Source organism: Periplaneta americana, chromosome 10 (genome assembly GCF_040183065.1).
Source record: "Periplaneta americana isolate PAMFEO1 chromosome 10, P.americana_PAMFEO1_priV1, whole genome shotgun sequence".
Lineage (NCBI taxonomy): Eukaryota > Metazoa > Arthropoda > Insecta > Blattodea > Blattidae > Periplaneta > Periplaneta americana.
In genome coordinates this window covers 147,141,219-147,153,864 of record NC_091126.1, presented here as the reverse complement: position 1 = coordinate 147,153,864, position 12,646 = coordinate 147,141,219, and the positions used below count along the sequence as shown (strand labels likewise).

Genomic DNA, 12,646 nt, shown 5'->3' with positions numbered 1-12,646 from the left:
AGGCCGAAAGCAGAAAAAAATCGTTGCTCTTCATATCAGTTTGCAGAAACTCTCAGTGTGACCATGCTATCTAGAATTGGCTTCTTTGTGAATTTTGTTCTTTGAGTAAGTGTATATTATTTCCATATTAACAATTTTTTTGAATATCAAAGAAATTCTTTTATTTATCCCACTTCCTAAGAATATACAAAAGTGGGATTTTTGTGCTAATATACTCTTTTTCCATATTAACTTGCATGTTTGTATTTTTACTTGCAGATTTGTCGTTTCTGTTGGCATCGTATTAGGACGGATGAAAATGGGTTATGTCCTGCTTGTCGGAAAGCATATCCAGAGAACCCAGCAGATTTTAAACCTTTATCCCAGGAGGAAGTAGCACGTCTTAAGGCCGAGAAGCGACATAAGGACCAACAAAGGAAGCAGAAAATTACTGAGAACCGAAAACATCTTGCCAATGTTCGTGTTGTCCAACGGAATCTTGTATTTGTTGTTGGACTGCCAATGAGGCTGGCAGATGCAGAGGTTAGCTGTTTATATTTTACCTTGCTTTAGAAATGACGTCCACATTGTACATCTTGCTTTAAAAATAACGTCCACATTGTTGAATAAAAATCACTCATACTTGAATGTTAATGAAAGTGAGAGAGAGTCAGTCACAAATGAAAGGAGAACAACCTTATAGAAATAACAGGCTTACAGTATGCGTCACTATAAAGTATACCTCAGTCTAGGATTACTTGTGACACTGGTTGGTTGTGTATATATTATGTTTAAGATATATATAAAGAAAAGTCTATTTGCTGTGGTTCATTTATGTGAGAAATAGTTTCCTGTCAAGGGTATTCAAAAAGAAATTGTTACTGTTGAAAAACATTTGTAATTTTCAAGGGTTTGAAATTGGATTTATAAACTTCTAATAGGCCAATCTGCACCAACAGCCACTTTGTTTAAAGTGACAGAAATGATTGTGTAACAGTGTATTGGTTCTTGGGACAAAATGAACCATATGGGTTGGGTCTTGTAACTGAAAGAGACGATGATTTGAACATCACTGTTGGCTCACATTGAGGAATGCCATTGGTTGATAGGTTTGTGTTGTGCACTATTTGGCAACTGAATGCAACAACATACCACGCAAATTGTAGAACATTTGGGAGTGGAGTTTGTGGAATATATGTGTTAAATTTCATGTATTTCTTGAAATCTGAGAGAGAACTCTAGAAATATACTGGGAATGTCTTAATCATTCCACTCCTAGTTCTTGATTGCGTGTCTTTCACTAGTATGGCAAATACAACTTGTTAGCAATACTTCTCTTAAGTTGAAATGGTTGAAATTATGTCTAGCACTAAACAAAACAGAAGACAAAAGTGTACAGATTTTATGTTAATGTTGCATTTTAGTATTTTTTTTTTTGTCAAATATGAGTTCTTTCTCAGTCATTAGTCTGTCCCCTAATCATTTGTGACAGATTTTTTCTCATAATGACAGTGAAACCTCGATCCATAATTTTTTAGGGCAACAGGGAATAAAAATGATAAATACGGGAAAACGATAATACCAGGAAACCATGAAAATTACCGTATTTAGGGATATAACAGATGCAACAAAGTTATGAACGCATCCCACTGTTCTTTAGACAATTTAAGGGAGAAATATCCACACAATTGATGCATTTCATTTTTAACAGTTATCTTAAGTAATGTAAAATCATAATGGACGTGTCTCATAATATTTTATTCTTGTTTGTAAACTTGCGATTAAAAAGTGTATTGTTTGCTTAAATAGAATATAAAATGAACAACTGAATGGTTAGTGATTACACTGATTGCACATTTATTACAACACTATGTACACTATTTCTTGCAGAAAAAGACTGATAGCTTTCGTTACGTGCACATTTTATGCCTGAAATCTGTAGTGAATTTCAGATAAGAACGATACTGAGATAAACAGAAAAGTGGAGTTTTACCACTCCTACACCATCATGTCAAGTCATGCATGTGATGAGGAGGACGTACACATTAGAAATTAGTTTATTCCTTACGAGATACTGGTCGTTACTGATATTTTAGACAGAAATTAAGTATGTTAAAATCGTAAACCTAGATTCGTGATATGTTCAGAATGCAAGTACGTGTTACCACAAATCAATTTCCATAAAATTAATACCACTGTTTAAAGTAGGCGGGCTTTTGTTAGCCCATACTGTTGCATTACATGCAACTAGAACCTGTGTCACAAATTAGACCAGTACCATATCACATGAAAATAATGCCGAGACTTGTCTAGCTCTGTAATAACCCTACAAAGGTACCAGATTTACCCATAATAGACACACTTTATTTTTCGATTTTTATAACAAAAACTATGGTGCATTATGCGAGGAAATGAATTTAGTGAAAAAAAAAAGAAGAGAAAATACATGTATTAAAGGTGCATCAGCTCGAATGCTGAAATAATCGATAGAATATGCAACAATATATGGGCCAAACTAATTTATATATCAATTGCGTCACACTTAAGACGGTCTATAGTTAGCAGCAGTTGTATAAACTGATGATAACTTGTAACAATGAATAAGGCGACAATAAGACAAGACACTTTGTCATTATTAACATTAGCCTTACCTCAATCACTGTCAGGTGCATCCAATCTTGCGACTTTCGATATTATTAAAACGATATTTTGTTTAAAATGAGATGCGTCTATTACACGGTTTTTTTTTTTTTTTTTTAATTTTAACGCGAAAAATTGGGGTCCGTTCATTATGCTGGCAAATACGGTACTTGTCACTGTTGAGATTGGCATTTGTGTTGTAGCACAGCTTACTCTAAAAAGTCGCAGCATTAAGACTGCATTTCTCATTAGGAAAAACAGCTGCGTAATATATTCCATAACTAGCCGTATCCGTGAGCTCTGCTGCACCTGTTAGAAATAAATATAAAGTAATTACATAATTAAAATAGGACATTTGATCCAAGGAACATTCGTGTTTGATAGAAGGATAAATCGTTTATTATGTTACTTAATTTAAATTGTATTAAAAAAATTAAAATGCGATCATTTTGATCCAGAGACCATTCATTTGGTCATAAAAATTATTTTAGGAAATACAGGAAACGAATGTACAGAATAGCCTATCAAGTTTTCTGTGCATAAGAAGCTATTTTAATCTTACCTGTCCTCGATTCACTCAGAAGTTACTGTAATAACATTATAGCATTATGTCCATCTAGAGAAAGTACATTTTCCAATGGTGAATTAATAATTAATTATATAAATCGGTTAATTTAGCTTCCGATATTACTTCATACAAACACAGAAACATTCTCTGTAGGCTATGTTTCATAGCTTTCGATTGTTGTTGTCCAAGGCCCCTTATAGACGAAGTCATTTGTTTTTTATTTCATTACACCACCTTAGATGGCGTTGTTATTGTAATTTTGAAACTCATTTATCTCATTAAATATCAGTCCTATCAAAATTTTGCATAGAATAAAACTTAGCGGAAATTATTTTTAAAGAAACTTTTGTTATGTAACATTTTTCATGAAAATTAATAATAAGGGAGATATTTTGATTTATTTAATTCAAGCCCCCTTATAACCCCCCCCTTTTAAATAAAATATTTTGAATGCCATATAGCCTAAATTCTAAGTTACAACGAACTTAATTTATATTCCAATTTTCATATAAATCGGTTCAGCCATTATCGCGTGAAAAGATAACAAACATCCAGACAGACAGACATACAAACAAACAAAGATTTCAAAAAAATGATTTTCGGTTTCAGGGCGATTAATTATATATGTTAGGACCAATTATTTTTGGAAAATCGAAAATTACTAGAAAAATTTCGGCTACAGAGTTATTATTAGTATAGATAATACCATCGAATGTTTATACACCTCCACATTGTTCTTGTGTGGAAAAATCGGAATAATCATTAAGTTACTATAAAATTGCATTTCTTTTCAGAATGTAATGTCTGTCTTCATAGCACAGATCATATATGTAGTAACTAATTTCTGCATTAACAGACTATACCAAACGCATACATGTATGGGTATCCTACAAGCAAAACTCAGCTCGGACTCCTTGCGGCACACATGCTGTATCCCTCTTATTCCCCTGCATTAGGCATGAGAGCATGCTGGGAATGGGAGCATACGTCATTTGTGCGAGACAGTCACGCCTGCTGGTTTCTGCACACTGAGTTTTCCTTGTTGGATGCCTATAGTAACTAATTTCTGCATTAACAGACTATACCAAACGCACGTGGAAAGAGTTTGTGTGCTGCACTATGATGACGAATCACATTACATATCATGGTGGTGTAATACATTTTTTCGTTTCTCTATGAAGTTTGACACAGTTTCCAGATCGCAACCTTCTGCATCTGCTTGCTTCAAAGATAATGGAGAGCAAAATAAAAGAAAACTTTACGTGTGGGAAAATATTGCATTGGGTCTGTGATTTCTCAATGATCTATGTGATAAAACGGTAGTTCAAGTAACAATTGAACTGGGTGAAAAATAAGAACTATTTATACGAGACATTTCAGGGACCAAAAAAAAAAAAAGGACGAAAAAGGTAGGAAAACGACGATAATGAGAACAATGCATCGAGGTTTCACTGTATTTTATGTTTACTCAAGTTTTCTATGACAATTCTAAGTAATCATTTTTGTGTTCAAGTGACATCTATACATTAATTTCAACAAAAAAATTAATGTAACACCATTTTTATGCTAATATTTTTATTTAACTCTGATTAAGATATTTGTAATTTCTTTCATTAGGTTCTTAAGAAACACGAGTATTTCGGAAAGTTTGGAAAAATTCACAAAGTTGTCATCAACCAGAGCACTTCTTATGCTGGCTCTCAGGTATGTAAAGAGATTTAGGGTTGATTTGCAGTGATGACGAATGTTACAAGGTTGGTTTTCAGAAGTACCATGTGCTGGCTCCATCAGGTTTCTTTAAGCCAGGCTGTCTTAATGTTTGCATGATATTCAGAAAAGTTTTGCTCACTGTGCACGTGATGGAGACAGCATAATTGCTCATACCTATACAACTGTATATCCACTGCATTGGAGAAGTTTGAGTTAACGTTCGCATACTGTCATGTAAGGAATCAGTACAAAATTATTCAGTCAGTTATAGCTTACACTGCTTTCTCGATTAACATGTTTTTCCACCAACCATCTGAACATTCGGCATCCCACAATAGTCTGCTTAGGAACCACGTGTTTTCACGAAATTTACAAGCTATTGCAAGCACTTCTGTTGCAAAAAAAACTGTTGGCGTTTTTTTATTAATTTATGATTCTATTAATTTCTTTATGATCATGGAAGCCTTGATTTAGGGGGAAGTTGCTTGTGAAGGTTTACCAAAAACACGCGGCTGCAGGCTATGTTGCTTCAGTCATTGAATGCGTCTTTAAGAAAATCTAATGTTTTCGTTAATCGAGTAAGTTGTGTACTTGACTAAGCTACACAGATTATTTTATAAATTTGATAGATGAGAAACGTAACTGGAACAGGGGCCCCACAGAGACACTGACAGAAGAATACAACAGTTACATCGTCTGCATTGAAGATGCTAAAATATACAGATGATTCACAAACAGAAGTGTGGAGTAAGTATTAAGGAATTTTTTTCCAGTCTTTACTCAGAAATATAAGAATTCCGGGAAGTTACGTATAGACATGATATCTGATGTTACATAGGGGCAACGTGATCTTTTTTGTGTTGTAGTGTGTTAAAGATTTTAACTTGCTTTTCTAGCAGCAATAGTGTTAGGTTTCCTTCACTATTTTGTATCTCAAGATTACAGTCGATCCTTGATATCTGTCTCTCAGTTAACCGATAGCCAAATTGTCCGACAGTCTTTCCACTTCCCCCTACCAATTATTCATGAAAACAGAGCTAAAATTCCTTCTGCATGCTTAAAAATAGAGTGTCTAGCAAGAGGCCCTTTCAGAGGCTACTACATAATGGTAAATACGGAATGTGCACTGGACTTCAAAATTGACGTCCTAATGCTCGAGTTTTGGAAGAAAATAAACGTAAAAGAGGCCATATTCTTAATAAGCATTGCATGGAACATGATTAAATGCGAGAATATTATACAATCATGGAGGAAGTTATATTTCTTAAACTGAGGAACTTGCAGACGAATTTCAAGGGTTTGAAGAGAATGACGATAGACATTAAAATGTTGGTGGAGAAAAATGGTCAGTTCTCTGATGTGGATGAAGAAAACATTAATCAGTGGCTGGATACACACTTGGGACTTCCTGGATATGAAATAAAAGTGATGAAGATCCTGTGTAAGAGGCTATAATTGTGACAATGACAATGGTGGAAGGGAAACTGTGTTTGAATTAAGCTGTTTTTCGAGCAAGATGACACTTCATTCCCGGACATTGTTCTACTTCAGAGAATTAGAATGGATATCAGAAAAAAATTGCTGGTAGTAAAGTTTAAAGAAAAATTACAGACGTCTTTAAAAGAGTATAAAAATAACGGAAGAAGAAGAAGAACGAATTATCCGTCTTTTTGGATTAACCATTCCTCCCCTCCCCTTCATTACGATGGATGATCGAGGTTCTACTGTATGTTGAGCATGAATTAAGTTTTCGAATGTTTCTACATGACAGTTCAGAACTGTGGCTGGAATCACGTACAAGGGAACCATTCCAAGTCATGTAGATTGAATTTAATGAAAATGCATATTTAAGGTGATTTACGTTCGTTAAGAAACGTGGTGATAGTTGTTCTTTTCGTTTTTTCCTCGTTTACGAAATATAATGACTTGAAAATCGATGCTACTTAAGCCACTTCTTTCATGCACTTGGATCCTCATAGATCTGCGACACCATTTCACAGCTTCCACATCAATGCTCTAGTCTATTTTCTATTTTTCGTAATTCATATTAATAGAGTGCTCTTGCTGAAATACAAATTCAGTTTTAATTTAAAATATGTATTAACTTTGTGACTCACCTTAAATATGATTTTTCACATTCTTCTGTAACACACACACATTGTTTCCAACATGCAACATTGTTGCAACAACGTTATCAAACTTTCTCACATGTTTCTCCACCATATATCCAAACCTCTGCCACGCGTATATTAGCATGTATTTGAGGACAGGTGAATCAAAAAGGTTGATACACAACAGAATGTAATGTCCCTATGAAGCCCCTATCGTGTCTGGAATGTTTTCACAGATAATTTTATAGCTGAAATACTCTTCTAGCCTTTGAACTACAACTTTATATCGCCTAAAAAATAAACATCCAAGGGTTGCAAAAATCTTGTAGTTGTTGGAGTGATGATTTGTGTTTTAATTGTCTTACCATGTAAAGTAATGTTCACTACTTCAAAAGTAAATATAGTGCCATCTGTCTGACCACTCCAGGAATCCAGAAGTAGTAGCGTGCCTTTAACATCTGGAAGAACTGCATCTCTTAACCATCTTCTCACCTGATTTTTTTTTTTGTCAGTTTACCAGGACTACTTGCATCGACCACGACATTAAATGGGTTATCATTGTCTACACGTTGTTTCACTTTAAGTCCAAATTCCCCTTTTTGTTCTTGAAAGCATAGTGTGTACAGTCGTGTTCCTAGACATCCAGCTGCATGCCTATGAATTTTGATGGTGTACAATGAGTGAAAATTGCCATGGATTGCACTACTACTTTATTAATGCGAGTTAAAAGAAAACAAATTGACTAGAGTATTAGTGAGAGCTGTGGTGCGGTGTCGCGGAGCTATGAGGATCCGAGTGTGTGCAAGAAGCAGTATATGTAGCAACAGTTTTCAAGTCGGTATAGTTCGTAAACGAGGAAAAAGTGAAACGAACGGCTATCACCACGTTTCTCAACGAATGAAAATTAGCTTAAATATTTATTTTTATTAAATTCAAGCTACACGACCTGAAACAGTTCCCTTTTTAGAGCACGTTTTCAAAACGAGTTTCTGCGTTCGCACGTGGTAGGGTGTCCACATGACGGACATAGTGTGATCTGTGGTTGTTCTGGTGACTTCACTAATATTGTCTTGTCTAAGTGCTGGCCTAAGTTTCTGGGAGTTGTGGTGTAATATCTGCACATGAGTGTGTGAATGAATTATGTAAAGTCGTACGGTATAATGGAATATTTTGAACTTGCAAATCACAAGGGAGACCATTTACTTTTATGAGTGAAGAAACTTGTCAGAAAATAGTTAACTTCCCAAGTTCAGAAGATTGAGTGACAAGAGCACTGTAATCTTCATTTCATACAAGAAGACTCCGCATGTAAACAAATTCACTTGTCTGAAGCCCTTCCTATTGGATTCAGGACAGAGAACATCTTTATGGTGCCTAGAATGTGACATTAATTAGTTCTCTATTGGGAAGTATGCCTGTTATATATTTTCGAAGTATTAATGACAAACTTGCTGTTTTTCTAAACTCGAGAAAGAAATGTTATATTTGAAGTAGTTGAAAAAATATTTAAGACTGTCACAAAAGAGAGTGATTTGCAGGTGGGATTTATAGCTGACTTGCAGTGTGGCATGTTAACATAACAAGCAGGTTTTGTAATGGTGGGTTACCACCCAAAATATTAACCCAAACAAAGATTTAGAAATGGTGATCGCTCAATCAGTTTCTGTTACTGTTTGCTCCTTGTGCTATATTATAATACTGTGTTGGTGCTGTGTTAAATTGCTTGTTAATGTCCTTGCACATATGTTCAATAATAGTGCAAGCTATAATGGCTAGTCAGTTACTATTAATTCAGGCCTAAAACATTATGAAGTCGTAAAGGGAAAACTGTTCAGGGATGCTTCATAATGTTAGTACGTACTTGTAAAAATTCCGCATGCATTTGATGCTTTATATTCGGTTGTTAGCGTAAAATAATTGTATGTTATGTCATGCCGTCTGTCATGGCTCCACATGTATCGATGCATGCCTCATTTTCCAGCACGAACATAGAAGTCAGCAGTTGGGGTGCGAAAGAATTTTGCGGTGTGTTTATTTATATGCGGAGTGTTCTTATATGGAATCAGGTTTAGAATTACTGAAAGGTGATGCATCTCTATGATATATGGGAAATGACTGTGCTGCATAAGTTGCTCATACTGCATTTGAAATTTTAAATTCCTAGTTTCTATTGCTTTTCCTCTCACAATTTTTTTTAATAATCAGTTTTGAAATGAATGAAAACTACCAAATAATATTTTCCTTTCCATTCATTTGTAACTCATGGTACCTGTGAACTTAACAAGCAGTTCAATTTTTATTATATTGCATGAAGGCCAACATAAACATTGCCGAAAAATGTGTTCAATTAGTGCTGCTCTTTTAATGTGTTGAACAGGATTATCACGTAAATATCTCTCTCCTTAATCACAACAGATTATTTTGTAGGTTATGCATTGCAATTTGCGTACTTCACATAATTTTGACAAGGGGGAATTTTCATGTCTTTGAGCAATATGGACCCTGATGAGATTTGCTAGTAGTAGTGAAATGCTGGAGACTGTAAACTCAAGATTGTGATAATCTCGCAATCTAATCACTGTGAAAGTTTCAACTATATCATCCTTCAAAAGAACATTGTGAGAAAACTCTTAATGACCTGAAAATAAATTGTAGGCATTGTAACATAACAGGCACTTTAAAGTAGCATTGTGTTCAACATTCGGTTATATATTTGACTGCCTAAAATTTAAATTGTTTTTCCACCAATTTCTAAATACAGTAATAATTTTTTTGTAAGCATGAGATTTTAATTTATACCATGAACAAATCTACAAGCTACGTGATGTCAGTCACGTCTGTGTTTTCATTAAGAAATAATGAGAAGCAAATAGATTCTTTATATAAGTCTTATAAGTCTTTACTTTTTCCCTTCAGTATTCCCTGCTAATTCTTGTATCCTCTTGGTGACATTGTTTCTGGATAAATAATATATTTCTTCGTACTTTCTTATGTCATTGGAAAATATCTTGGTTACAGCATCTAGAATACAACTCTTAATGAAGGGTCCATTAGAGAAAGGATGACAACGTCCTTGCAGTTTTAGGGACATATCATAGCTAAATGATAATGCCATACATTTTTCATCGGATATTGGAGTCTGCAAAATATGAAAAGTGCATAATAAACTGTTAAGAAATGATGATTGATATTTAAAAAATTAGAAATGGAAAATTAATACAATTCGTAATTAATTTCATATATGTACATCTGAAGTCAATTGTTTGTTAAATTCCAGCACTTTGTGGTCACCTTCAATATTTTTATACAATTCTTCGTGATATATTTCGTAATGTCTTTCCACGTTACATTTTTTTTTTGTGATTATTTTTTTCTGCACTGGCTCTCCACCATTTTTTTTTTTACTCAAAAATAAGTCTCCATTCTGGGTAAATATGTTCCCTTGCATGTAACCTATGTACACATTGCATACCACTGACCTATAGCTTTCACTAACCCCTATTAATAGACTAGCCCATTCGTTTAGTATGTTCTTGTCTAATCTCCTGACGAGAGCTCTGGGCACACTGTGTTCTAAAGCTCACGCTTGTGCCTATGGGCGTCAATTGACATGACTGCTCTAGTGCATAGAGATGGTAGGATTGCCAGTCCCTTAGGCTTGACTCTCTCTATGTATTGTTATTTTGAGTAAATAAACGAATTTAAACATTTAGGATCGTATTCATAGACATTCTTAGTGTGGGCTTCCGGTGGATCATCAGCGAACTAACATGTTTCGTATTCATAAACCAGTGTTAGCGATATGATATGATATGAATCCCGTACAAGTAACCAGTCAATAGCCAGGGCTAGTTTAGCACGCTCGTAGTGTGGGCTAGCGAAATGTCTATGAATAGCACCCTTCATGTACTAAAGGATTCATGTGAAGTTAATATCGGTAATTAGGACAGTGAAGAATATTCATTTTTTGAATAGTTAGGTTTGCGAGGAATAGTATTATTTGTCATAAGTAATGATTTCCTGTCATGATAGTATATGAACTTCCATTCCACGACGTCTGTCAAAGAATACATAGATAATGTAAGAATGTAGTTTTTGGTATGCTGTCTTCTACAGTGACTTCATTTGGATGTGTGCCCGGTTGGTGGGGATTTTCTTGGTCTTGCGCTGCGCAGTTTGTAACCGGTTATGTCTCCCTTCACTCTTCAGGCTCTCAGTGTGGCCACTAAATCAGTTGAAGCAAAGTCTTTATGCTGTACGGAAGTTGATACATGTTTCAGTGTGTTAGTACTGTTATAATGCCAAAAAGTTGGTATACTTTAGAACACGCAATCTTTATGTCTGATTCCTATGTGAAAACGAACTCTTGTAGAGAAGTGAGATGGCGATTTATAGACAGATTCCCTGCTGTTAGTGTGCCTCATAGAGAAACTGTTTGTAATCTTGCCGCAATTTCAGAAGAAGAATTAATGCGTGTTAATGAAAATTATCTTAGAAGTGAGAGATGTGTGGTGGCACAAGAACATATAGTCCTGTCGCTCTAATTTCCGGCAGTGAATCGCGTTGCAGGTCGGCTATGTTTAAATGTGTGCGTTTTGTGATTCGCTTATGAAGACGTTATTCATTTCTTAAGGCTCGATAAATACTTAATATAATCGCCCGCCATTTTGGCTCTTTTATTGGCGTTCACAGAAAGCACACGAAGACTTTATTTGCCGCTCAATTATTTGCTAAATTACAGTGCGTTTGATTTATTATCATAGGAGCTATGACATGATAATGTTTAACGGTGTGGCAAATAGATTCCTCGTATGGTAGCTCGGCAACGAAAGAACAAAAATGGCGAACGATACTACCTACCTATACTTTATAGAGCCTTCACTTCCTAAGACGTAAGCAAAGAGGAGTCATGCCGGGAATAACAGCATTGCGACTATAATTTTCAACATCTTCTATGACAAGGTATGTGGTTATTGTAGAGTTATAATTTGCATCCATGTGCTTTAATTTTAGGGGCTGTGAATATCTGACTCTACTGGCAAACAGCGTGCTTCCTGGTGCCAAGCAAATCCATGTTGGGCCGGCACACTGAAACACGTGGTCTCACAGAAACTGATTTAGCCAGCACACTGACAGACAGTAGAGTGAAGGAGACATAACTGGTTACAAGCAGCACAGTGCAAGGCCAAGTAAATTCCCGCCAAGCCAGCCATGCACCCAAATGAAGTCACTGTACCTCTAGCATTATTTTTCGTGAACTGTGAAAGAATCTCCTGTGCCGAGACGTCATTTAAGACATCATGCCTAGGACTGACGTTGTGGAATGCGTGCTTGGGAAAGAATTTTCTCATGAAATTTCGGCCAGTGCATGTGACTTGTGCCCACCCAGCATCATGATGAATTTTGGGAGCTATGATAGGTAGTGAAATCCAGTTACGGAAACCAGCCATAACAGTTGGGGGATCATCGTGCTAATGGCTTGATACCTCTGTTCTAGTTGGATGATTGTTCATCTCTGCTGAGACATGTGGAGGTGAGGCCAGCAGTCAGCTAGTTGGCCTTGGCCCTTTGTGGGTTGTCACGTCACGGATTTAATTATTTTTTAATCATATTTCATTTGAAGAGTAATATATTAACT

General features: G+C 35.5%; 1 protein-coding gene across 5 annotated transcripts in view; it reads left to right on the top strand.

Moving 5' to 3' along the window:
- The window catches only part of LOC138708081 (probable serine/threonine-protein kinase DDB_G0267686), an 88,803-nt gene that overhangs the window by 17,939 nt on the left and 58,218 nt on the right, over positions 1-12,646 (top strand). For 4 of the 5 annotated variants that reach the window (XM_069838236.1, XM_069838235.1, XM_069838234.1 and 1 more), the window contains exons 3-4: positions 259-522; positions 4,805-4,891. In XM_069838236.1, the coding sequence (XP_069694337.1) occupies positions 259-522; positions 4,805-4,891 (351 nt within the window). Of the gene's footprint in view, positions 1-258; positions 523-4,804; positions 4,892-5,542; positions 5,645-12,646 lie in introns of those variants that run through there. The other variant, XM_069838238.1, reaches the window with a different exon arrangement.